The 24,902-nt window shown below is 39.7% G+C and overlaps 1 protein-coding gene and 1 long non-coding RNA gene across 3 annotated transcripts in view; one reads left to right on the top strand and one right to left on the bottom strand.

The window, feature by feature from the left end:
- The window catches only part of LOC5511356 (histone acetyltransferase KAT6B), a 29,497-nt gene extending 4,800 nt beyond the window's left edge, over positions 1-24,697 (top strand). For both annotated transcript variants that reach the window (XM_048722636.1, XM_048722635.1), the window contains 15 exons: positions 162-243; positions 9,793-9,934; positions 11,251-11,316; positions 12,472-12,740; positions 13,031-13,208; positions 14,092-14,164; positions 14,441-14,530; positions 14,857-14,997; positions 18,116-18,209; positions 19,174-19,320; positions 19,955-20,039; positions 20,899-21,145; positions 22,155-22,355; positions 22,882-23,134; positions 23,529-24,697. In XM_048722636.1, coding sequence (XP_048578593.1) covers positions 162-243; positions 9,793-9,934; positions 11,251-11,316; positions 12,472-12,740; positions 13,031-13,208; positions 14,092-14,164; positions 14,441-14,530; positions 14,857-14,997; positions 18,116-18,209; positions 19,174-19,320; positions 19,955-20,039; positions 20,899-21,145; positions 22,155-22,355; positions 22,882-23,134; positions 23,529-23,758 — 2,298 coding nt within the window. In that variant the 3' untranslated portion in view covers positions 23,759-24,697. The remainder of the gene's footprint in view (positions 1-161; positions 244-9,792; positions 9,935-11,250; positions 11,317-12,471; positions 12,741-13,030; positions 13,209-14,091; positions 14,165-14,440; positions 14,531-14,856; positions 14,998-18,115; positions 18,210-19,173; positions 19,321-19,954; positions 20,040-20,898; positions 21,146-22,154; positions 22,356-22,881; positions 23,135-23,528) is intronic.
- LOC125560649 lies at positions 2,132-6,061 on the bottom strand. Its single transcript, XR_007306726.1, has 2 exons — positions 5,731-6,061; positions 2,132-2,185 (listed from the first exon to the last, which is right to left on the bottom strand). It is a non-coding gene; the product is annotated as an uncharacterized LOC125560649 (long non-coding RNA).
- Positions 24,698-24,902: the final 205 nt, after the last annotated feature.

Raw genomic sequence — 24,902 nt, 5'->3', positions numbered from 1 at the left:
TCTATATTGGTTGTTTGGGTCAAAGCAGTTTTTTGTGACATTCATGCCAATTTATGGCAATGACTCAAGTTTGATGGTAAATTAGGATTCCAGTTTGTATTGGTAGTATTACTTACATATTGTACAGTGTGTTTATGGGCTCTTTATCATTTGTTTATCAGGACAACCTGCTTTTCTGTGACATGTGTGACAGAGGATTCCACATGGAGTGTCTAGATCCCCCTATGAGTGAGATGCCCACTGGTAAGAGGACAACGGAATTGATGGTCTCAAAGACCTTCCAATTTTTTATTTTTTTATTTTTGCTTTTTTTGTGGGCAAAACTATAGGAAAAAATGTAGTCAATCAAACCAAATAATTAAACCAATAATTTTGTTATGGTACAACTTATAGATAAAACAGTGATCAATTCTAAACTGGAAAAAAAACCTATTAAGTGGAAACATCTTAGGGTCCTGACCCCGTACGCAGTTCTGCTCAAGGTTAAACCAATCAGCTATCGAGCTATGATTTGGGGTTTGCACAGCGCAGATCTGCGCCGTTTGAGCCAATCAGACGTTATAGATCTCGGTGACATCAAGGAGGTGTTGACATACAATAACCAGACTACTCTGTATGGCATAAATATCTGGTTATTACATGTCAACAGGGGTAAAGCCTTTGTTAATTCTCAAACAAAAGGTAAAACAAAACCTCTGAAAGTCTGAACGAAAACACCTTCCATTGACTAAATACAATAAGCTAAAAAGGAGCGACATTATTTTCACAGGTCCTCTTTTATTATTATAGTTTCTCAAATTGATACTTTTTGTGTTTGATATGTGTATTATTTTTAGCTTACTTGAAGGGTGCTAATTTGGCGGGATTGTTTTGGCGCGTTAAGAACAGTGTTCTCAAATACTGGAACTTCCTTCGTGTATGTCCTCCTTAGAGTTAATCGATTAACTCCAATATAATGCCTTCCTTATTTTCGGAGTTTATGATATTTCTTTGAATACCTTGTATCCCAGAAGAGTCCTTGCGTTATTTTCCAATTTCAACTGGAAGCTTGGCAAGCCTTAATCGGCCACGGCAGACTTGTTACTTTGCTTTCGTTGTAAATGCGTATGCAACCATACAAATATCCATCTTTGGTCGCTTAATAGTAAATTCGGAATGATCAAGCCGGCTATAACGCGAGGCAACGCGAGTTGGAGTGCTTATCATTGCAAGTGGTCACAAGACACAAAGCGCAGTCCTGCGCTTGCATTAGCCAATAATGATACAATTATTCACTTCCTTTAGCGCAGGACTGCTCATGTATCAGCGAATCCCGTATTTAGCGTGATATCGGAACCCACGTGAACTGCTACCTAGCGCCTGGTTAATTAACCTGGTTAATCTACTCGGCTTAGTTTCGTATTTTAACTCAAACATATTGATTAAAAATAAACTTCTCACTACATCCAGAGTACTTTTCAATTATCTGTTAAGGACTCGCTTATTTTGAGAAATTTCGGGCTCGTTATGAAAGTAACGCGAAACGGCAAAACTTGAGCGCAGCCCTGCGCTCGCATTAGCCAATAATGATACAATTATTCACTTCCTTTAGCGCAGGACTGCTCATGTATCAGCGAATCCCGTATTTAGCGTAACATCGGAACATATTGATTAAAAATAAACGTGTCAAACACTTTCCCATTTAAATGTGTACTTTTGCGAGAGCGTTGTTTTCACGTCCTCAAAACGCGGGTCAACCAATCAGAGACCGTCACTTCAATAGCCTTAATTCAACGCGTCTGAAGAACGCCAGTCAGCCAATGAAATGATCTTGAAATTTGAGCCTTCGTGATTCCGCGTTCTTCGACGCGACTTGACCAATCACACGGAATCATTCTTATCCCGCAAAAAGGTCAATACAAATAGCCTTCTGTCAACAGATGCAGATTGCCGGTGATAACGATAATTAACGCGGACTAGGGGTCAGAAGAGATCAAATGGAGAAGATGACTTTAGAAAATAAAAGGAGTAGCCTTACATCTTCAAAACTACGTATAGTACTCGAACTTTAACAAGTCATTAAACAAGCTATTTCTAAAACCAACACCAAGGACACTCGAATTGGCTTACCCTAGTAATGACCTTTTTCTTCTTTGCACAGCTCTCCCAGAATCTCTTTTCGCTATACCAAATATGTCATGTCTTTCTGTGAACAATTCACCAAGTGGATATTTTTAGTGTTCCCAGGTCGGACTAATCATGCTTGATCTCAATGAACCAAAGACTTGTGATGGCGCGAAACGAAATTGTCGCCCTTTTAGTCCCGTGGCTTGGCTCGATCACGGCTGTATCCAGCCCAAATTTGTCTGCATCCAAATCAAATATTGTTCTTTTTGCCGTCGGTTTCATCCAAGAATGACCCATTCGTATTGTTCTCATTATAAAAAGATGCAGGAGAGAAATCTTCTAGCTCACGCTGCACATGATGCCGTGTAACACGAGATCTCAGGGTATGGAATGAATTGATAAACAATTTACTGTTTCAACAGATTCGGATTATACAGCAAATCAAAGTGCGTTTTCGAACGCAGAACGTGCAATCTGTAATATAGGTGAACTCGAAAAATACCATCGTGTTTCGAAGCAATCACATACGGAAAACCCCTTTAATAAAGCAAACCTCTAACTACTGAAACATCTCACCGAAACGTGAAAGAGGAAGATAGTATACAACATCATCATTTATTGCAAGGAGAACGAATAAAAGCCAATCACATTCCCAATCAGTGCGTTTGCAGACGCAACGAGTGTCTAGGATCGATTTACAAAGCTACATAGGCATGGAAAGCCGGTAAAAATTTTAGTGTACTATGTATCTAAAGTGACTAGCCTTTAAACAATATATCGGCGTTTTCTTACTTTGTAAGTCAAGCACGCAAAATGTTTTGTTCATTTCACAGAGATCGGACATAGCCATGCGTTATACTTCTCGATAGACACTCAAGAGTAGGCTTTGAAAACAAACCGGAAACTGTGCGTTTTAAAGACGCAGGCTAGTCAATAGTGTGAAAGAATCTAATTTTCGGTACGAGAAACACATTATGACGTTTGTAATTGGTTGTTAGAAGACGAGGTTGATACAACTTTCTTATTCAAACATCAAAAGCAAGCTGTTATAAGTTGATTTACGTCTAGTTATGTGCTTTAGGAAAGCACCCGACTCCGGGACAGATGGAGCACCAAAGGTTGAGCTCTCTGTTGGTGGTCATATGATATGATTAAAAAACTGCCATCTTGTAAGCTAGGAGATAAGGCCCGAACAAACCGGAAAGTGTGCGTTTTAAAGACGCAGGCTAGTCAATAGTGTAGAAGAATCTAATTTTCGGTACAAGAAACACATGGCGCTTGTAATTGCTTGTAAGAACATGATATAATTTTTTTTTGTTCAAACATCAAAGCAAGCTGTTATTAGTTGATTTATAGTTGATTTACGTCTTTAAAGCTAGTTATGTGCTTTTGGTTTGCTTAATTTTGGGTATAAGTTCATAATATTTCCTACATTCATGTCACCTTCCTGGGTTTACATTCAAAGTAGTGGACTACAATTTATTTCATTGAGCATTTTTGTCTATAGTTTGGTGAGCTTGAGTATAAGCAGGGTATAAATAACAATGTCAAGTAATTTATCCCTTAGGATAAAACCAATCGCATGTCTATTAGTGCGTTCGAAAATGCAACGGTCTAGATATTCATGCAAGCACGAGATCAAGAGACAGATATAGGCATGGAAAGCCAGTGAAAATATTATATCCTCGCAAACTTTAAACACCGCCAGATTACTATTTTCCAAAAGTAGTTGTTTATCCGAGAACTAGACATTTTGTTGCCAATAAACAGTGAACAATACGCTCTGAGAATAAAGCCGATGTTCTGGGATGTTGGCGCGTTCTAGAGACCCCTTTTAGGGGTAGCGATGAGTAAGTTCGAGATTTGCCGAGGCGCCGAGACCGCGTTTTAGAATCCGAGCCCGAGACTTTAAGTCAAATTTCGGAATCCGTGTCCGAGCTTTTACTAGCTTGTGTTCGGACATCAGATAACTTGCTCGAGGTATGTCATAAACATTAGTTGAAAAAGAATAGCTAGAGCGGAAAGGCTTAAGACTCGAGACTCGAAAAAGAGGGAAACCCTTAGCAGTAACAACATAAAACAGATCGCGTTTAACAGAGACTCCGAGAACGTGGTACAAAAAGAGGCTCCAAGATCCTAAAATGTCGTGGGGAAAAACGAGACTTCGAGACTTCCGTAAAAACGCCGAGATTCCGAGACTTTGCGAAATTTTTGCGAGATTTCCGAAATTTTAAGGTACCCATCGTTACCCCTTACGTATATTACAGATTGCACGTTCTTTTTGCAATTGGTTCCCTCCAAGAATGACCCATTCGTATTGTTCTCATTATAAAAAGATCTTCTAGCTCACGCTGCACATGATGCCGTGTAACACAAGATCTCAGGGTATGGAATGAATTGATAAACAATTTGCTGTTGTTGCAATTAAATATTGACAGATTCTGATTATACAGCAAATCAAAACGTAGCAAGTGCGTTTTCGAACGCAGAAACGTACAATCTGTAATATAGGTGAACTCGAAAAATACCATCATGTTTCGAAGCAACCACAACTTGAGTAAATAGCCGCGGGTATATGTGCTGGGGCTCCCACGTGCTAACTTTGTCAAGTTGAAAAAATGTAACACCAAGCTGTAATATCCGACTGTCCCTATGCATGAATCTACGATACTGTAGGATGATAATAGGCTAAATTCTTTTAAACAGATTATCTGTTCAAATCTTTTGATTTTTCTCTAGAATTATATTGATGCGCTCTTTTGCTCGACTGGTGCTTGGAATGCTTGTGTGCAAAGAGCAAAGCTCCCTAGCTCGGGCCTTATCTCCTAGCTTACAAGATAGCAGTTTGTTAATCATATCATATGACCACCAACAGAGAGCTCAACCTTTGGTGCTCCATCTGTCCCGGAGTCGGGTGCTTTCCCAAAGCACATAACTAGACGTAAATCAACTTATAACAGCTTGCTTTTGATGTTTGAATAAGAAAGTTTTATCAACCTCGTCTTCTAACAACCAATTACAAACGCCATAATGTGTTTCTCGTACCGAAAATTAGATTCTTTCACACTATTGACTAGCCTGCGTCTTTAAAACGCACAGTTTCCGGTTTGTTTTCAAAGCCTACTCTTGAGTGTCTATTGAGAAGAAAATATAACGCATGGCTATGTCCAATCTCTGTGAAATGAAGAAAACATTTTGCTTGCTTGACTTACAAAGTAAGAAAACGCCGATATATTGTTTAAAGGCTAGTCACTTTAGATACATAGTACACTAAAATTTTTACCGGCTTTCCATGCCTATGTATCTTTGTAAATCGATCCTAGACACCCGTTGCGTCTGCAAACGCACTGATTGGGAATGTGATTGGCTTTTATTCGTTCTCCTTGTAATAAATGATGATGTTGTATACTATCTTCCTCTTTCACGTTTCGGTGAGATGTTTCAGTAGTTAGAGGTTTGCTTTATTAAAGGGGTTTTTCGTATGTGATTGCTTCGAAACACGGTGGTATTTTTCGAGTTCACCTATATTACAGATTGCACGTTCTGCGTTCGAAAACTCACTTTGATTTGCTGTATAATCCGAATCTGTTAAAACAGTAAATTGTTTATCAATTCATTCCATACCCTGAGATCTCGTGTTACACGGCATCATGTGCAGCGTGAGCTAGAAGATTTCTCTCCTGCATCTTTTTATAATGAGAACAATACGAATGGGTCATTCTTGGATGAAACCGATGGCAAAAAGAACAATATTTGATTTGGATGGCAGACAAATTTGGGCTGGATACAGCCGTGTTCGAGCCAACGGGACTAAAAGGGCGCCAATTTCGTTTCGCGCCATCACAAGTCTTTGGTTCATTGAGATCAAGTATGATTAGTCCGACCTGGGAACACTAAAAATACCCACTTGGTGAATTGTTCACAGAAAGACATGACATATTTGGTATAGCGAAAAGAGATTCTAGGAGAGCTGTGCAAAGAAGAAAAAGGTCATTACTAGGGTAAGCCAATTCGAGTGTCCTTGGTGTAGGTTTTAGAAATAGCTTGTTTAATGACTTGTTAAAGTTCGGGTACTATACGTAGTTTTGAAGGCTACTCCTTTTATTTTCTAAAGTCATCTTCTCCATTTGATCTCTTCTGACCCCTAGTCCGCTTTAATTATCGTTATCACCGGCAATCTGCATCTGTTGACAGAAGGCTATTTGTATTGCCCTTTTTGCGGGATAAGAATGATTCAGTGTGATTGGTCAGGTCGCGTGGAAGAACGCGGAATCACGAAGGCTCAAATTTCAAGATCATTTCATTGGCTGACTGGCGTTTTCCAGACGCGTTGAATTAAGGCTATTTAAGTGACGGTCTCTGATTGGTTGACCCGCGGTTTGAGGACGTGAAAACAACGCTCTCGCAAAAGTACACATTTAAATGGGAAAGTACATTTTTAAATGGGAAAGTGTTCACTATATCCAGAGTACTTCTCAATTATCTGTTAAGTACTCGCTTATTTTGAAAAATTTCGGGCTCGTTATGAAAGTAACGCGAAACGGCAAAACTTGAGCGCAGCCCTGCGCTCGCATTAGCCAATAATGATACAATTATTCACTTCCTGTTGCGCAGGACTGCTCATGTATCAGCGAATCCCGTATTTAGCGTGATATCGGAACCCATGTGAACTTCTACCTAGCGCCTGGTTAATTTACCTGGTTAATCTACTCGGCTTAGTTTCGTATTTTAACTCAAACATATTGATTAAAAATAAACTTGTCACTATATCCAGAGTACTTTTCAATTATCTGTTAAGGACTCGCTTATTTTGCGCACCACGTGTTCACATACAAAAATCGGGTTCTTTTATCGCTTTAACATTGAGATGTGTAGTCCCAAGACCAAAGTAGCAACACTCGTAAAGTTCTGCTCTGCGCTAAGAAACACGTCTCTGTTACCAGTTCACGTGGGTTCCGGTATTACGCTAAGTACGGTATTCGCTGATACATGAGCAGTCCTGCGCAACAGGAAGTGAATAATTGTATCATTGGCTAATGCGATCGCAGGGCTGCGCTCAAGTTTTGCTGTTTCGCGTTACTTTCATAACGAGCCCGAAATTTCTCAAAATAAGCGAGTTCTTAACATATAATTAAGAATTGCTCTGGATATGGTGACAAGTTTATGTTTAATCAATATGTTTGAGTTAAAATACGAAACTAAGCCGAGTAGATTAACCGAGTGGCAGGGACAAGGGCATAGCTGCTCTGCGCTAGGTAGCAGTTCACGTGGGTTCCGATAATACGCTAAATACGGGATTCGCTGATACATGAGCAGTCCTGCGCAACAGGAAGTGAATAATTGTATCATTTTTGGCTAATGCGAGCGCAGGGCTGCGCTCAAGTTTTGCCGTTTCGCGTTACTTTCATAACGAGCCCGAAATTTTTCAAAATAAGCGAGTACTTAACAGATAATTGAGAAGTACTCTGGATATAGTGACACGTTTATTTTTAATCAATATGTTCCGATGTTACGCTAAATACGGGATTCGCTGATACATGAGCAGTCCTGCGCTAAAGGAAGTGAATAATTGTATCATTATTGGCTAATGCAAGAGCAGGACTGCGCTTTGTGTCTTGTGACCACTTGCAATGATAAGCACTCCAACTCGCATTGCTATACGTTATAGCCAGCTTGATCATACTAATGTTATTTTTGATTTGATAAGATAACAGCCGCTTTGCTAACAGTGGAGTACAAAATATATTGAAAGATAAGCACAAAACGGTGCAGTCGTGCGCGAAACTCGTAATTAACTCACAAGTTTTCCCGTTTCGCATCACTTTCATAACTATAGACATGTTTACTTTTAAACAACATGTTTGATTGAAAATACGAAACTAAGCAGAGTAGATTAACCAAGTGGCAGGTACAAGGGCATAAGCTGCTCCGCGCTAGGTAGAAGTTCACATGGGTTCCAATATCACGCTAAATACGGGATTCGCTGATACATGAGCAGTCCTGCGCTAAAGGAAGTGAATAATTGTATCATTATTGGCTAATGCGAGCGCAGGGCTGCGCTCAAGTTTTGCCGTTTCGCGTTACTTTCATAACGAGCCCGAAATTTCTCAAAATAAGCGAGTCCTTAACAGATAATTGAAAAGTACTCTGGATGTAGTGAGAAGTTTATTTTTAATCAATATGTTTGAGTTAAAATACGAAACTAAGCCGAGTAGATTAACCAGGTTAATTAACCAGGCGCTAGGTAGCAGTTCACGTGGGTTCCGATATCACGCTAAATACGGGATTCGCTGATACATGAGCAGTCCTGCGCTAAAGGAAGTGAATAATTGTATCATTATTGGCTAATGCAAGCGCAGGACTGCGCTTTGTGTCTTGTGACCACTTGCAATGATAAGCACTCCAACTCGCGTTGCCTCGCGTTATAGCCGGCTTGATCATTCCGAGTTTACTATTAAGCGACCAAAGATAGATATTTGTATGGTTGCATACGCATTTACAACGAAAGCAAAGTAACAAGTCCGCCGTGGCCGATTAAGGCTTGCCAAGCTTCCAGTTGAAATTGGAAAATAACGCAAGGACTCTTCTGGGATACAAGGTATTCAAAGAAATATCATAAACTCCGAAAATAAGGAAGGCATTATATTGGAGTTAATCGATTAACTCTAAGGAGGAGATACACGAAGGAAGTTCCAGTATTTGAGAACACTGTTCTTAACGCGCCAAAACAATCCCGCCAAATTAGCACCCTTCAAGTAAGCTAAAAATAATACACATATCAAACACAAAAAGTATCAATTTGAGAAACTATAATAATAAAAGAGGACCTGTGAAAATAATGTCGCTCCTTTTTAGCTTATTGTATTTAGTCAATGGAAGGTGTTTTCGTTCAGACTTTCAGAGGTTTTGTTTTACCTTTTGTTTGAGAATTAACAAAGGCTTTACCCCTGTTGACATGTAATAACCAGATATTTATGCCATACAGAGTAGTCTGGTTATTGTATGTCAACACCTCCTTGATGTCACCGAGATCTATAACGTCTGATTGGCTCAAACCGCGCAGATCTGCGCCGTGCAAACCCCAAATCATAGCTCGATAGCTGATTGGTTTAACCTTGAGCAGAACTGTGTACGGGGTCAGGACCCTAAGATGTTTCCACTTAATAGGTTTTTTTTCCAGTTTAGAATTGATCACTGTTATAAGTGTAACTCTGAGGCTCAGCTTAGGGAAAGGGAAGGCCAGTGGGCTTATCGGCTTAAGTCTATCTACCTGCGGGGTCTTAATAGTGATGACTTTTTTTGTAGTAGGAACTCACGTAGAGATGTGTAAATTCTTTTTATCCATAGCGCGCGCTATTCTAGAATATGCACGTTTTTGTCAGTTGTAATGTTTTTGCGTCTCGCGCCACTATTCTGATGTAAATAAGCTTGTAACGATTCACCTTCTTCAGTCTGCCCCGAAGAAGTCTTATTAAAGACGAAAATTTGGCAGAGTCGATTTCCAGTTTTTGGTGTATTGAAAGAATTAAACCATATATAGCTATCCAAGACAAGAATTTTGAATTCTGGCAAGCAAGAAACAACAAACTCAGCTTAACATGTTAACAGTTCAAAGTCATTATTTTAGGGTAATACAGTAAAGTTATTAATTTACGATTAAAATTATCCTTTTTTTTTTTCTACCAGGAAGCTGGGTCTGCTTTCTGTGCAAGACAAAAACTCCTGGCAGGAAGAAAAAAGGACATGTTGATTCCCCTATCGTCACACCTCCACGACGCAAGATCCAGCCTCAGTCCCCTGAACCCCAAACACCACCATCATCTCAAGGGTAGGCAATGATATATTTATTTTAGTACATTTAGTGTTGAACACTAGCACAATGACGCCACTATCTTCTCAGGGGTAGAACTTTAACCGCAAGCACCACTGTCCTTTTCTCGAGGGTGAGCAATATTGCAAAAACCACCACCTCCAGGTGTTAAAAAACACCGCAATCGTCCCAATGTTACAGTATGCTCCGGTCATACAGTATAATATACTGATATTATCATATAAAAAATACTGCAAACACCAACTTCCTGATAAGGATAAGCTCAGGTAGTACCTTATGTCCTGACCATGTCCAACAATGCTATTGTTCTGCTCACAGGCTTTACTGTGTGTACAGTAGTACCTTATGTCCTGGCCATGTCCAACACCACTATTGTTCAGCTCACAGGCTTTACTGTGTGTACAGTAGTACCTTATGTCCTGACCATGTCCAACACTGCTATTGTTCAGCTCACAGGCTTTACTGTGTGTACAGTAGTACCTTATGTCCTGACCATGTCCAACCCTGCTATTGTTCAGCTCACAGGCTTTACTGTGTGTACAGTAGTACCTTATGTCCTGACCATGTCCAACACTGCTATTGTTCAGCTCATGTTACAGGCTTTACTTTGTGCACAGTAGTACCTTATGTCCTGACCATGTCCAACACTGCTATTGTTCTGCTCACAGGCTTTACTGTGTGTACAGTAGTACCTTATGTCCTGACCATGTCCAACACCACTATTGTTCTGCTCACAGGCTTTACTGTGTGTACAGTAGTACCTTATGTCCTGACCATGTCCAACATTGCTATTGTTCAGCTCACAGGCTTTACTGTGTGTACAGTAGTACCTTATGTCCTGACCACGTCCAACACTGCTATTGTTCTGCTCATGTTACAGGCTTTACTGTGTGTACAGTAGTACCTTATGTCCTGGCCATGTCCAACACTGCTATTGTTCAGCTCATGTCACAGGCTTTACTGTGTGTACAGTAGTACCTTATGTCCTGACCATGTCCAACACTGCTATTGTTCAGCTCACAGGCTTTACTGTGTGTACAGTAGTACCTTATGTCCTGACCATGTCCAACACCACTATTGTTCAGCTCATGTTTCAGGCTTTACTGTGTGTACAGTAGACATAAATAAAATGCCACATAGTTCTTTTGAATAGGATCTTGTACTGGAGCAAGCCTTTCATTATATAGAACAGTAAATGTATAGACAATGTCACTGTACTAGAGGTGACAGCTTTGCTGGTAAGTAGGCATTATCATGGAAATCCAGCTTAGATCTTTCTCATGACTCTAATCCTGATTGATGCTTGTTTGCAGGATGTGTCCAACGCCTGGGTGTGATAGTACAGGTCATGTGACAGGACGATTCAGCACTCATAGAAGGTACAGTATGCATTATGTATACCTACTGTGTTTAAAAAGCCTTGTCCTTTTTAAGCTTACCTTTAGGTAAATGATCAACATTATTTATGGATCAGGCTAGACAGAAAACACAAAGTAGTCATAGTTCAGATTTTTTGCTGCATGCATCATCTCTATTATTAAATATCCACTCTCTTCTAGTAGTTTTTATCAAGAATGAAAGAAAAGTGTCCCCTCCCTAACAAGTGTCCCTACCGGTCTTTTATTTACATGTATTTCTTTAACCTCCTTTTTAAAGAAAGGCAATCACAACACCATTTTATGCTACTGCTCAATGGGGAGTCACACAAAGCATCCATTTCCATCGGCTTATTCAAGCAAGCAACAAAGATATTTTAAATCAAATATCGTTAATAAGATATCAGACTCCACTCTCGTAGATTGTTATTTTGAAGTTTCCTTGACAATAAAACGCTGTGTTTTCAATGATAATAAGAAAGGAGTGGGTGATTGACATTCTTTTATTACCATCCCCCCCCCCTGAAAAACCTGAAAAATTAAGAAGGGAGGTATGTATCATATGGACCACTGTGATTTTTCTAGTGATATTTTATATTGTACTTGCCATGTAGTCTGAGGAAGTCCAAGGTGACGTTTGCAGATCAGAGAGGTCTGTCCCTTGTCCTGCCAGGCAAGCTTGTAGGTAGAAGATCAGATAGGAAAACTCAAGGAATTTTAGTGTAAGTCAGATAAATAACATAAAATTTGGAAACTATCAACCCCTTCCATTTCAAATGCTGAATTATATGAGTATGGATACAGTACAATATAGTTTAGTAAAAGGCATATCACAGAAATGCACCTTAGTCATTATGCCGCTTTTGTCTGATCACTGAACACAGCTTACTGTAGATTGATACTGTTGTTTTTGTGAAGGGAGAAAATCATTTGAAGCAAAGAAGAACCAGTTTAGTGAACCAGTTAAGCCAAACATGGCCTGGGCCCTGAAATGTTAAACAAAGACAAACAATTGACAGAGTTGAATAACAAGTATATTCATTCGACAAACTGGATATAGTTACAGTATACAGACACTTCATACAAACAACTTTCATTAAAAACTTACCAGGAGACTTAACACTAAATATGCCATGCATCAATGAATATATTTTTCAGTATTGGAGCATGCCCCATTGCTGCTGAGAGCCGAAAAGCTGAAAAACTACAGGAAAAAGCAGACTCCATCATATCAACTCCTAAGACATCAGCCGTCCCCTCACCAGCCACGCCCAATCCTGATGACCCACCCCCTAAGAAGAGGCCAGGGCGACCATCCAATGCTATGATAAAGGAGCAGAGAGAAAGAGAGGAGAGGGAGAGAGAGAAGGCAGAGCTAGCCCATCATGCGACACCCTCACCCAAGAAACATTTACAGCTACCCCCAGGTATCAACAGGGAGAATAGGTGGGGTGCGAGTAAAGGGGTGAGGCGAGGGGGCGAAACATGCATCTAATGTTACACTCACAAGAATACACTTCATATTTTTGTCTTTTGCTGTGACTAAGCCAGTTAATAACACAAGAGGAATGGGTGTTTAATACTGTAGGTTTAAAATTTAGTTGCAAAACAGGACAAAAAAAGTATTAAGAAAGAAGTCTGCAGCACCTGAATCAGAACCCCAGGCTTTTCAAAAGTGCCCATGATATTGATGTTATTGTGTTTGTTGTACATTCAGGTGTGACTGAGGCAGATCTTGCCCTGTTTAAGAAGGCTCAAGAGAAAGCCAATTCCAAAATGATGGTCACCCCAACAAGTGCGCCTCACCCTAACGTCAGATCTCCTGCACTTATCCAGTTTGGTCGCCATGAGATCCATACATGGTACTCTTCACCATATCCCCAGGAATATGCCAGGTACAGTACGTCCAACTCATGTTACTTGTAAAGATCTGTTACTTAGGTAAAGATCAATACATGGCTCTTATCACCATACCTTAAGATGCCAGGCATGTCCAAACCATGTTACTTGTAAGTTAAATATCCCTTGGCACTTATCACCATACCTTAAAATGCCAGGAATGTCCAAACCATGTGTACTTGTAAGGTATAGACTCATACATGGTACTTATCACCATACTCTAAAATGCCAGGAATGTCCACACCATGTTACTTGTAAGGTAAAGATCCATACAGGTACTTATCACTGTACCTTAAGGTGCCAGGAATGTCCAAACCATGTTACTCTTAAGGTAAATATCCATACAGGTACTTATCACCATACCTTAAGATGCCAGGAATGTCCAAACCATGTGTACTTGTAAGGTTAAGATCCATACAGGTACTTATCACTATACCTTAAGGTGCCAGGAATGTCCAAACCATGTGTACTTGTTAGGTTAAGATTCATGCATGGTACTTATCACCATATCCTCAAATATGCCAGGCATGTCCAGCTCATTTTACTTGTAAGATAACGATTTATACATGGTACTTATCACCATACTCTCATATATTCAATGTATTACCTACTCGTGGGGTAAAGATCTATACATACAGTACATGTTACACACTGTTTAAAAAAAATATCACCAGTTTACCGCCGGTCAATTACGTAACAATTTCCAATGATTTTTAATGGAAAACGCGAAAAATATTTCAGAGTTGTAAAGCAGTGTGTCTTTTGAAAGTTTCTTCAAGCATGTAACTTATAATTAAGTGCGGATGGGCTGTTAGATAGTGCAGATTCTAATAGATTATTTATGTCTTTTATCACTTGAGGTATTGTCCTTCCTCATAGGTTATCCAAGCTGTTTATCTGTGAATTCTGTCTGAAGTACATGAAAAGTTCCAGCATTGTACAGCGTCATATTGTGAGTAGGCGTATAACTGTATCTGGAGTCAAACCAACATGGGAACACTAGTGGGTGTAATTACTTGAATGCTATGCCCTTAACTAAGTCTAAACCCACCACCATTTTATGTACAGTATGCTTCTGTTTGACACTGAGTATTCGACGGTTGTATTTTCGTAGTAGACAACAACAAAGTATTGACTGGATATTATTCTCGAGTGGTACCATACTATAACTTGTGTGAATCCCATGTTAAAACTTTCTGAAATGATTCTTTTATTGTCTTAACCCTAGACAAAGTGTGGCTGGTTTCATCCTCCTGCTAATGAGATCTACAGAAAAGATGACATTTCTGTGTTTGAAGTGGACGGTGCTGTGAATAAGGCAAGGGAAACTGCCCTTAATAATGGTTGCTTTGATTACATTACACTTTAAGAGTACAAATATAAAATACATCTACTTTCAGAACATGTCTGTATTGTATAATCTTATGCCAATGGAGTGTGATATAACTTACATCTGTTGTGAGAAATTGTCTAACGTTAAGTCACACTTATTTCAATACATCTACTGTCAGAACATGTCAGAGCCTTAGATACACCACACTCTCTATCAGACCCTGTGTGTAGTTTAAATCTTTGTCTCCATCCATATTTATATACTGTATCTTCAGAATTTCTGTTAAGCTTGACTCTATTTTGTATCCATAGATCTACTGTCAGAACCTCTGTCTGCTTGCCAAGCTCTTCCTTGATCACAAGACGCTGTACTATGATGTTGAGCCGTTCCTCTTTTATGTGCTTACTCAGAATGACAAAAAAGGGTGTCATCTTGTTGGCTACTTTTCCAAGGTAAGCCTAGATGTGCATGCTGCAGTTATAGTACTGGATAACAAATATAGCTTGTTTTTATTGAGATATTTTTAAGGATATGCTTAATTTTCTGTCAACTGCATCACATGTCATATAGACCGTCACTGTCACATCTTTAACTTACCTTTCAATATTGTGTTCAGGGGAGCTGCTAAGGATGGGTGAGCAGGCCCAGCCCCCCTATTTTTTGATACAGTATTTGGCTTAAATAAAAAGAAAGATAAGGAAAACCACGGAAGAACAATGAAGCCTGCCCCTTCTTTCTGGAAACTCTTGTTCGGCTTTTCGGCTCCCGGCTTTTTTAAACTCCTGGATCTGCCTCTTGTGATGACATCCATCACCATATTATCAGATGTATCGTCGTCGTCATCATCATAATCATCCAAACATCAACTTTAACATCATTTTGATCACTATCTTGTTCTTTACCGTGCTCATTATCTTAACTACCTTATTAAACTTTTATTTTCGCGACGTCAAAATTTCTTGATTTTGAAATGGCGAGATTTCGTGACACTCTATTTTCAAGATTTTTCCTTTTTCGTAAAAACCTGATTACTTTATTTTCGCGATAATAAAATCAACTAGACGTGTGGCTGCGTGAACTCGGGATTCTCTTAAATAATATTTCTCAAATAAGATTTTTTTATGTGTAGAAGGCAATAGTAAATACATAAAGACGTTAGCGATACTTTGAATGATCACTGCTAACGGTTACTATGTTTGATTAAGCTGCTGTGGCTCCATTGCAGAGACAAGCTTACCCCCATATGATTTAAATGAAAATGAGGACAATACTTAACTTCAGTTTTTCCACAATCCACAGTTACTTATGTAGCCTCCACTATATGGACGGGTACATATTTTATGTTGATTAAGGGGAAGGTCTTACATTACAACTAACACACTATTGTTATCCTGTCACTAAGATTATTACAAAAAAATTAGAATGCCCTACTTTAATACTTCAATAAAATGCTCCCCTATACATAAGTATAAAGTAGCTTATGCTAATACTGGGGGTATATTGTCCTATTAATACCCAATACCCCATACTTACTACGGTAACTATCCACTACTTGGGCATGAATTAACTCTGAAATACCTTGGTCTTTAAATGTAATTTTGATAAAACTGATTTACTTAGACTTTTCTCATGTTCAGGAATAATAATATTAATAATAAGTTTATAATAATAAGTTTATTATACCAGTAGCAGATTACATCTGAATTATAGGTATAGTCAGTATAACATAATACATTAAAGCGATACATTAAAGGCGAATTTGCTTGTGCAGAAATTTCCAAAGCGGTCAGTGTTGGTTGGTTTCACAATTACATTGGCACGAGATCTTAAATTATAAGTGTAGGAAGTTGACAATATGAAGTGCTTACAGTGTGTCCTTGAAATAAATTATATATATCTATATATTTTTTTGGTTACTATTAGACAATATTACTCAAATGGACTTTTAAATGTTCAACAGAAAAGAAGTAAGCTTTTGATCACACTGAAGTTCAATTGCATAGTATATATATTGTAATGTAATGAGACAACTAACATAAGATAGGCACAAAAATGACTGTTTATTAATAACTAACACTTTAAATGGATAAACTGGATCACAATTCTAAAAGTAACGTTTGGTTTTAATGCAGTAGTACAATGGCTGTTTGCTTTCAATATTTTGACTAGATGTAATTTTAGCTAAAAACCGTTACCTTGCTACTTCAAATAATTCTACATTTTGAATAATTAGTTACTGTCGTAGATAACTGGCTGCTACTTCTTATATTGATATTTTTAAACTGTAACTTAAAAAATAACTTTTATAAACTCAATCTTAATCACTCTAGACTCCTTCTATGTGTACATCATTTGTGTTAAAAATGCTTTAAAGTCAATGTTATAAGTTAACTATCTCTTGGATTTTACTAGTTCAGGACTTACCAATACTTCTGTAAAGAAATGTTCATTGAAATGTCTGAGAGTGAGTAAAGCAACCAATTCAAATAAATATGCCTTTGACTACCATGTCTGAGTAAAGCAATCGAACAACTGGACAAAAGCTATTACTTCCTTAAAGGAAAAATAATACAAGAATTAATGTTTGTACCCATCCTTTATAAACATGGCGTTACTTTGATAAACACATGGATGATCGTAAACACGTCTCTTGTCTGATGTTTTTATAGCAAGCTTACTAAAAATCCTTGTTTCTGCGTTTGTCCACTTTGTTGACATTCTTTGGTTGAGTTATTTGTAATGGTGGAGAACCTGTAGTTCGCTTTTGATAAGATTTGGATACCTATCGTGAGGCTGAAGCAATCATGTGAGTTTTGATCATTTAGCTTTGTTTGTATCCAGTGCACCTCGGTCAAAATTTGTCAGAAACGATCTGGGTACGAAAATGTTGTTTTGGCGATGACGACGACGAAAAAAAATGCCCAATTTATGACTTCGGGGTTCCACAGGAATCCCTCGTAATAAAAACAAGTGGAATTAAAATGTGCTGTAATCATCAAAACTGAAACAATTTGTAACAAAAAGATGCGTGGGCTAAATTTAGTTCCATAAAAATTATAAATACAACTCAACCCCTTACGGTACTATATGTACATTAGATGACTAAATAGTGTGTTTCCATAATGCTTATTAAACGGCCAATATTCCCCCAAAGACTTCTCGTGTACTTACTTAATTTTCGCGTTACTTTTTTTTGCGAATCTTTTAAAATCGCGAAATTCGCGACATTGAAGTGACGCGAAAATTAAGTGTAATAAGGTAATCGTCACCTTCATCATTTCACCTTCACATCATCATTTTCATTGTCATCCTTTCCATCACATAATTTTTCAAATGATCATCATTACTTTAATTATCATCATCTTCATCTTTACCATCGTCACATAATCATTATTTTTGTCATCATTACATCATCGTCATTTTTTCCATCATAATCATCTTAACCGTCATTATTATTTTTACCGTTATCATCATCAACAGAATTCTTAATCATTAGCCATTGGTAACAATAAGTATTTATAAACGGTTGCTACGCAACTACTGACACCTCCTCATCTTGTTTCTTTACAGGAGAAGTCTTGTCAACAGAAGTACAACGTATCTTGCATCATGACCATGCCCCACTATCAGAGGCAAGGCTTTGGCCGACTGCTTATAGACTTTAGTAAGTAACAATGTCTTACTATCAGAGGCAAGGCTTTGGCCGACTGCTTATAGACTTAAGTAACCATGTTTTACTATCAGAAGCAAGCCTTTGGCCGACTGCTAATAGACTTTAGTAAGTAACCATGTCTTACTATCAGAGGCAAGGCTTTGGCCGACTGCTTATAGACTTAAGTAAGTAACCATGTCTTACTATCAGAGGCAAGCCTTTGGCCGACTGCTTATAGACTTTAGTAAGTAACCATGTTTTACTATCAGAAGCAAGGCTTTGGCCGACTGCTTATAGACTTTAGTAAGTAACAATGTCTTACTATCAGAGGCAAGCCTTTGGCCGACTGCTTATAGACTTTAGTAAGTAACCATGTCTTACTATCAGAGGCAAGCCTTTGGCCGACTGCTTATAGACTTAAGTAAGTAACCATGTTTTACTATCAGAAGCAAGCCTTTGGCCGACTGCTAATAGACTTTAGTAAGTAACCATGTCTTACTATCAGAGGCAAGCCTTTGGCCGGCTGCTTATAGACTTTAGTAAGTAACCATGTCTTACTATCAGAGGCAAGCCTTTGGCCGACTGCTTATAGACTTAAGTAAGTAACCATGTTTTACTATCAGAAGCAAGCCTTTGGCCGACTGCTTATAGACTTAAGTAAGTAACCATGTTTTACTATCAGAAGCAAGCCTTTGGCCGACTGCTTATAGACTTAAGTAAGTAACCATGTTTTACTATCAGAAGCAAGCCTTTGGCCGACTGCTTATAGACTTAAGTAAGTAACCATGTTTTACTATCAGAAGCAAGCCTTTGGCCGCCTGCTAATAGACTTTAGTAAGTAACAATGCCATACCGAGCACCCTGAAAAGTGAGGGTTAGCTGATTGTATGATAAAGAATTTGAGCTGTCGCCCTTGATATCCAAAGGGAGTGGATAATTTAAAGATGTAACAATTAACTAGCCGTTGTTATTGTAGGTTATCTGTTGTCAAGGATTGAAGGACAGTCAGGATCACCTGAAAAGCCGCTTTCTGACCTCGGACTGATCAGCTATCGTAGCTACTGGAAGAGTGTGATGCTTGAGTATATGCACAACAACAAGGAGAACCACATCACTATTAAAGGTATGCCATAGACATGATGGTAGGAGGGGGGATACCTGGCCTAGCACATTAGACAACAAAAAACAGAATCACATCACTATTAAAGGTATGTCATAGACATAGACATGAGGGTGGGAGGGAGGATACCTGGCCTAGTAAATTAGACAACAAAAAACAGAATCACATCACTATTAAAGGTATGTCATAGACATAGACATGAGGGTAGGAGGGGGGATACATGGCCTAGCACATTAGACAACAAAAAACAGAATCACATCACTATTAAAGGTATGTCATAGACATAGACATGAGGGTCGGAGGGAGGATACCTGGCATAGTAAATTAGACAACAAAAAACAGAATCACATCACTATTAAAGGTATGCCATAGACATGCTTGATTTTTAGTCGTACACCTAGAATGTATATTAACTTAACATTGGTATGGCATGAAAGTAGAGGTGGGATAAGGGGTCAATTACATTCACAATGTCACAGTGTCTCATTTGCTGTAACCCTAGTGTTCTTTAGGTTCCTTTGATACGTTGGTAGGCGATTGTGTGCGTGAAGTGAACAAATTGTTTGTGGTTATGTAGTGGTTATTATTATTTTTGCTAACGACATTGTGTTGTTAATGATGTTTTTGGTTGGTATAGGCATCAGCCAGTCCACCGGTATGGACCCCCACGACATTGCAGCTACACTACAGCAACTCAACATGATCCAGAAAAGAGATGGCAAGTGAGTGCCAATCAAGCCACCATTTTACTATCCCACACAATGGCGAGTCACGCAAAGTAGCCATAAGATACAACATATATCACAACATGGTTCAACATGTAGTTGAAGATTTTGGAAATTTTCATTAACTTGGTTGGGTACATTTCGGTTTACTATTGTTTGTATGATGCAGCTTTTTTTGGTAAATTTTATGTGGGGAATCTTGTAAATATTAGACAACTGTTGATTAACTCACCAGAGAAAATCACCAAAATAGGGAAGGACATGTTTCACACAGTCTTTAAAATATTACTTCATTACTTCACTATGTCTGTCTGCGGTAATGTATTGTTTTGTACAAAAAGATACTAATGAGTATTTTTCCCTTATGTATGCACCATTTTACTATCCCACACAATGGCGAGTCACGCAAAGTAGCCATTTGCATTGGCTACACGCGAGTGGATGGGATATTTCCAAACAAATATCGCCAATCGAGTATCAGACTTTTATTTTTAGATGGTTATATTTTTAATAAGAACGTTTATTTCCAGTTGAGGCCGGGCCGTTCTTTTTTTTAAGCATTTTAAGGCTGAATATGTTCTTAACGATGTTCTTAAATTTTAGTGTTTATAAAGATATAATACCCAATGAATTCTGAGGAAGAGAATTTCACAAATGACCAATAGCAAGAATATATAATGTTGTTATTATGAGCACAATCTGATTCTGCATTTTAGAAAGCCTCAGGACTTACAAAGCAATATTTTGCTGCTATGTTTGCCTGCGCATGTTCTTATAATGTTCTTAAAATTTGTTTGAATCTCAGGCTGGACGTTCTTATAAAACATATCTAAATCACAGTGTATTTTCGTTTCAGTTTTGTAATCTGCTTAAACCGGGAAGTGATCAACGCCCACATGGAGAAAGTGTACAAAGCCAATCGCACCGTCCTTGACCCAGAGGCGCTACGGTGGACCCCTCTCGTCCACACAAACCTGGCACTGGTGGAGGACGGTGAAGCTGGGCGCCGCAGTAGGCTCAGCCGAGGTAGTCTAGACGACATGGACCATGAGGTAGACGTGATGAATACGAGTGCTGGGGAGCCTCCGCTTGAGGGTGTTAAGGTGAGATTTGCTAGCACCAGGGGGGGGGGGGATTAGGTGGGTTGGGGAGGGGAGGGGAGGGAAGATGTGGGATGGAGCAATACAGGTTAGGTCAGGGTAGTCTAGCGAAGATGGACCATGAGGTAGACGTGATGAATACGAGTGCTGGGGAGCCTCCGCTTGAGGGTGTCAAGGTGAGATTTGCTAGCACCAGGGGGGAGGGGATTGGGGGGTTGGGGGGGGAGGGGAGGGGAGGTGGGAAGATGTGTGATGTGGCAATACAGGTTAGGTCAGGGTAGTCTAGCGAAAATGGACCATGAGGTAGACGTGATGAGTAGATGATCACGGGGGGGGGGGGGGGGGAGCGTGGCAGTTGTTTGGGCTGGAAAGTCTTCGGAGGTAGCGAATGAGGTAAATGTAATATATGAGTATTGACGTTAAAAGCCGCATTGTCACCAGTTTACTTCCGGTCGATTACGCAACAATCTCCGATGATTTTTAACGGAAAACGCGAAAAATATTTCAAAATATTAAAAGCAGTTTGTCTATTGCAAGTTTCTTCGAGGATGTGATTGATAATTTAGAGCGGATGGCCTGTTAAATATCTCGGATTCTAATAGATTCTTTTGTCTTTTAACGGTCGAGGTTTCCGTCGGACCTCCGGGAGTGAACTGGTGACAATGCGGCTTTAAGAGCCTGGCCTTATACGAGCAGATGGCAGACCGTTGTTCTGTTGTGCTTGTGCCTCTTGTTACTGTGATTTCTGATTTTTGTTGTTTGATGTTTTTTCAAGTAAGTGTTAAGTTACGTAAGTGGTAGGTTTATGTGTTGTCGCATTTGCTCTCAGGGTTTGTGTTTCGTTGTCAGACATGGCGGCGCATTCTTATTCTACTCGACCCAGTGTATTTGCCCGCTCATTGGATTTCGTAGTACAAGTCTTGAAGCATTCTAGCTAGGTGGTAACTAAAGAGAACAATGGCCTCGGAATAGAAAGGATAGCCATAAATCTCTACTTGTTTCATTCACGCAGGAGATGCCGAAAGAGAACGGTGTTCTCGTCAATGGAGACGCAACGGCGGCAGAGCTCGGAGAGGAAGATGACGACGAGGAGATCGTGCGCCCGAGGAAACGCCGACGAAGTATTGCCCTCTCCGATGCAAGTTCGGACATATCAGGACTGACAAAACCTAACGAACCGGAAGAGGAGGCGAATGACGACCAGGCGCAACCGGTAGGAAATATTTCCATCTTCAAACGGAAAATGGTTCGAAGTCAGCAAACTTGCAGTTAAAACTAGGATTCCCTCATTTCAAAACATATGTGAAGCTTTTAAGGGTAGCCATGGTACTGTAGCTGTTTTTTGCCCCTGAGGCTTCGATATGATCCACTCGCACCATTTTGAAATATTGAGTTTTAAAAATTGCGCGTCGTGTTGTATAAAATGAACGCATGTCTTTTTGTGCGTTTGTTTTCTAGTAAATGCACAGAGGACGTCACAGCGTGTCGCGAACAACAGTCACGCAACTCTACTCTTGTTGTGGCCCTCTAGTAGATTCCAAAGAGCAAAAAAGCGTGACATAGTCAGAAGAAATCATTAGAATTAGGATGGACGTACTAATTGATAAAGGTTTAGCGCTGTGAAATCTTAGCCTCGGTGTATTGGCAAACAGGTGTAATAGCCCCACGATATAACCACTCAAAACTGAAACTATATTGACTGCCTGGAGTTAACAACTGTCGGACTTTTGACATTTCAGGGAAACGAGGTAGAAAAAGGTGCTACCGAGGATCCGTCCGCGAAGAAACCCCGAACAGACGCCGAAGGATCGAGCGATAGCGACAGTGACTCGAGTGACAGCTCGGGTTCCGATGATGATTCGTCTTCGTCGTCGTCTTCGTCATCATCGTCCTCATCGTCGTCGTCGGAAGAAACTGATAATGAGACTGAACAACCCGCCACCCCGGCACCTTCCCGCCAGAAACCGACATCACTAAACGGCGCCAGCCTCGGTCAGTCACCATGCTATTAGTGTCAATTTCAATGTAACGGACCCCCTCTTAGGTGCCTTGTTATTCAGGATCGTATTCAATGGCCCGATGGAGAAAGCTCCATACTTTTTCTGTAAATCTAAACTTGTATTTGCGCATCCTAAAAATATATAGTCTGCATCAGCGAAAAAGTCCAAAATGATTCAAATTTGTGTTTTTGTTTTTGTGTGTAAATCTTTCGTTTCCTTGGTGATTCACCAAACAGAAAGGAAAAAGAAGCAATAACTACCCTACCCCTTTCCTCCATCCCTTTCCTCGCCAAACGCACAGGAAGGTTAAACGCCTAGTATGGTACTTTTCTTTAGTTATCCCTCAAATTGCCTATATTGTAAAACTGATAACCTTCTTTTTACAGGCTACGACACACCGGCCTTCCAAGCTGGAGCACAGGCCTCCACGGACACCCTCGACTTCAAGATGGATCCGTACATGATGGACCCAGTTCCCTTCCTGAACCCTGCCAACCTGTCACTCAACCCGGATAACCTTGACACGCCTCTAAACTCCATGGACTTTTCTGACACGGACAGCCAAGCGCTCATCAAGGAACTGTCCGAGGAGGTCTTTTCCATAGGAAATAACTAATTACATGCAAAACTAAAAAATAAGTATAAACGCTGTCGCCGAATGGTCCGCTTTCCAGATCATGTGGGGTTTCAGAACGAAAGCGAGGCTTTTGCAGGCGCCCATTATCTGGGCCCATGGAAGACTTGACTTGTGTTTCAACGAGGCTCCATAGTTTAGATTATATGTTTTCAAATAAGCAGTCCTGTTTCAATTCTATGTAACACATATTTTAATGGACTTCAGCGCAAATAGCAGATGCAAATAAGCCATTCCATCTATAAGCTTGCGCGCGCATTACCATAGAAACCTACCTCAACTATCGTCATGCAGCGCACGCCAAACGAACCAAATCGAGTGCGCTCGCATGCTTATAGCTGAAATGGCCTATTTTTATTGCTGTTATCCGATCCGCGATTCGCCGTTTGCGCGGAATATCCTTATCTTATTTAAATGTGTATACTCGTTTGATACTTGCTATTACGTCTTACGCCTCTTATGAAAATTACTTTTACTTTCTGTAAATATGAAGTTTTTAAGTTATTATGAAGCGTTTTATCTGAAGCAGTTCCTGTTCTTTCGGTTAATGTTTATGATACGGTCGAACCATGTGTTTCTAGTTACCAATTGACCGTATTTGGAAACGACAACTCCGCACGCATCAAGCTTGGATGCAAGGCTAAGACTTGTGCTAAGTCGAGGCTAGGTCTCCTTCAAGTCTTAGCCTCGTCCCCATAAAATTAAACATTAGGCAACTGGTCCATCATCTCATTCATTTTCCAAGGAATCAAATTCATGCGAAATATTATGATAAATGACGGCCTCATTTAGGTTAACTCGTGTATTTTATAATGTAAAACAGACACCGTATTCTATGTTTCTAGTTCTTCTTTCTGGCTGCCTAGCTAACCCTTTGTCTGTGGCTGATTCACTCTGAGTCTTTAAATGGTAGTTTGGGTATAAAAAAAACATTGAGAAAGCACAGGTGATGCCTGATTCACATGGCTTATCAGAACCGTATGTTTAGCATGCGCAATAGCAACTTGTCAAACGCTAGTGGCTGCTTCGATCTCTCTCCAGGGCGCACGAGCCCTCTGAGCACATTGCGACCGCTCTAGATATAGCAAAAATTGCTCTGTATCACGCTGTTCGCACAGTTGAAAGA

This window comes from Nematostella vectensis, chromosome 15 (assembly GCF_932526225.1).
Source record: "Nematostella vectensis chromosome 15, jaNemVect1.1, whole genome shotgun sequence".
NCBI classification, from domain to species: domain Eukaryota; kingdom Metazoa; phylum Cnidaria; class Anthozoa; order Actiniaria; family Edwardsiidae; genus Nematostella; species Nematostella vectensis.
This window is presented reverse-complemented; position numbering and strand designations above follow the sequence as displayed.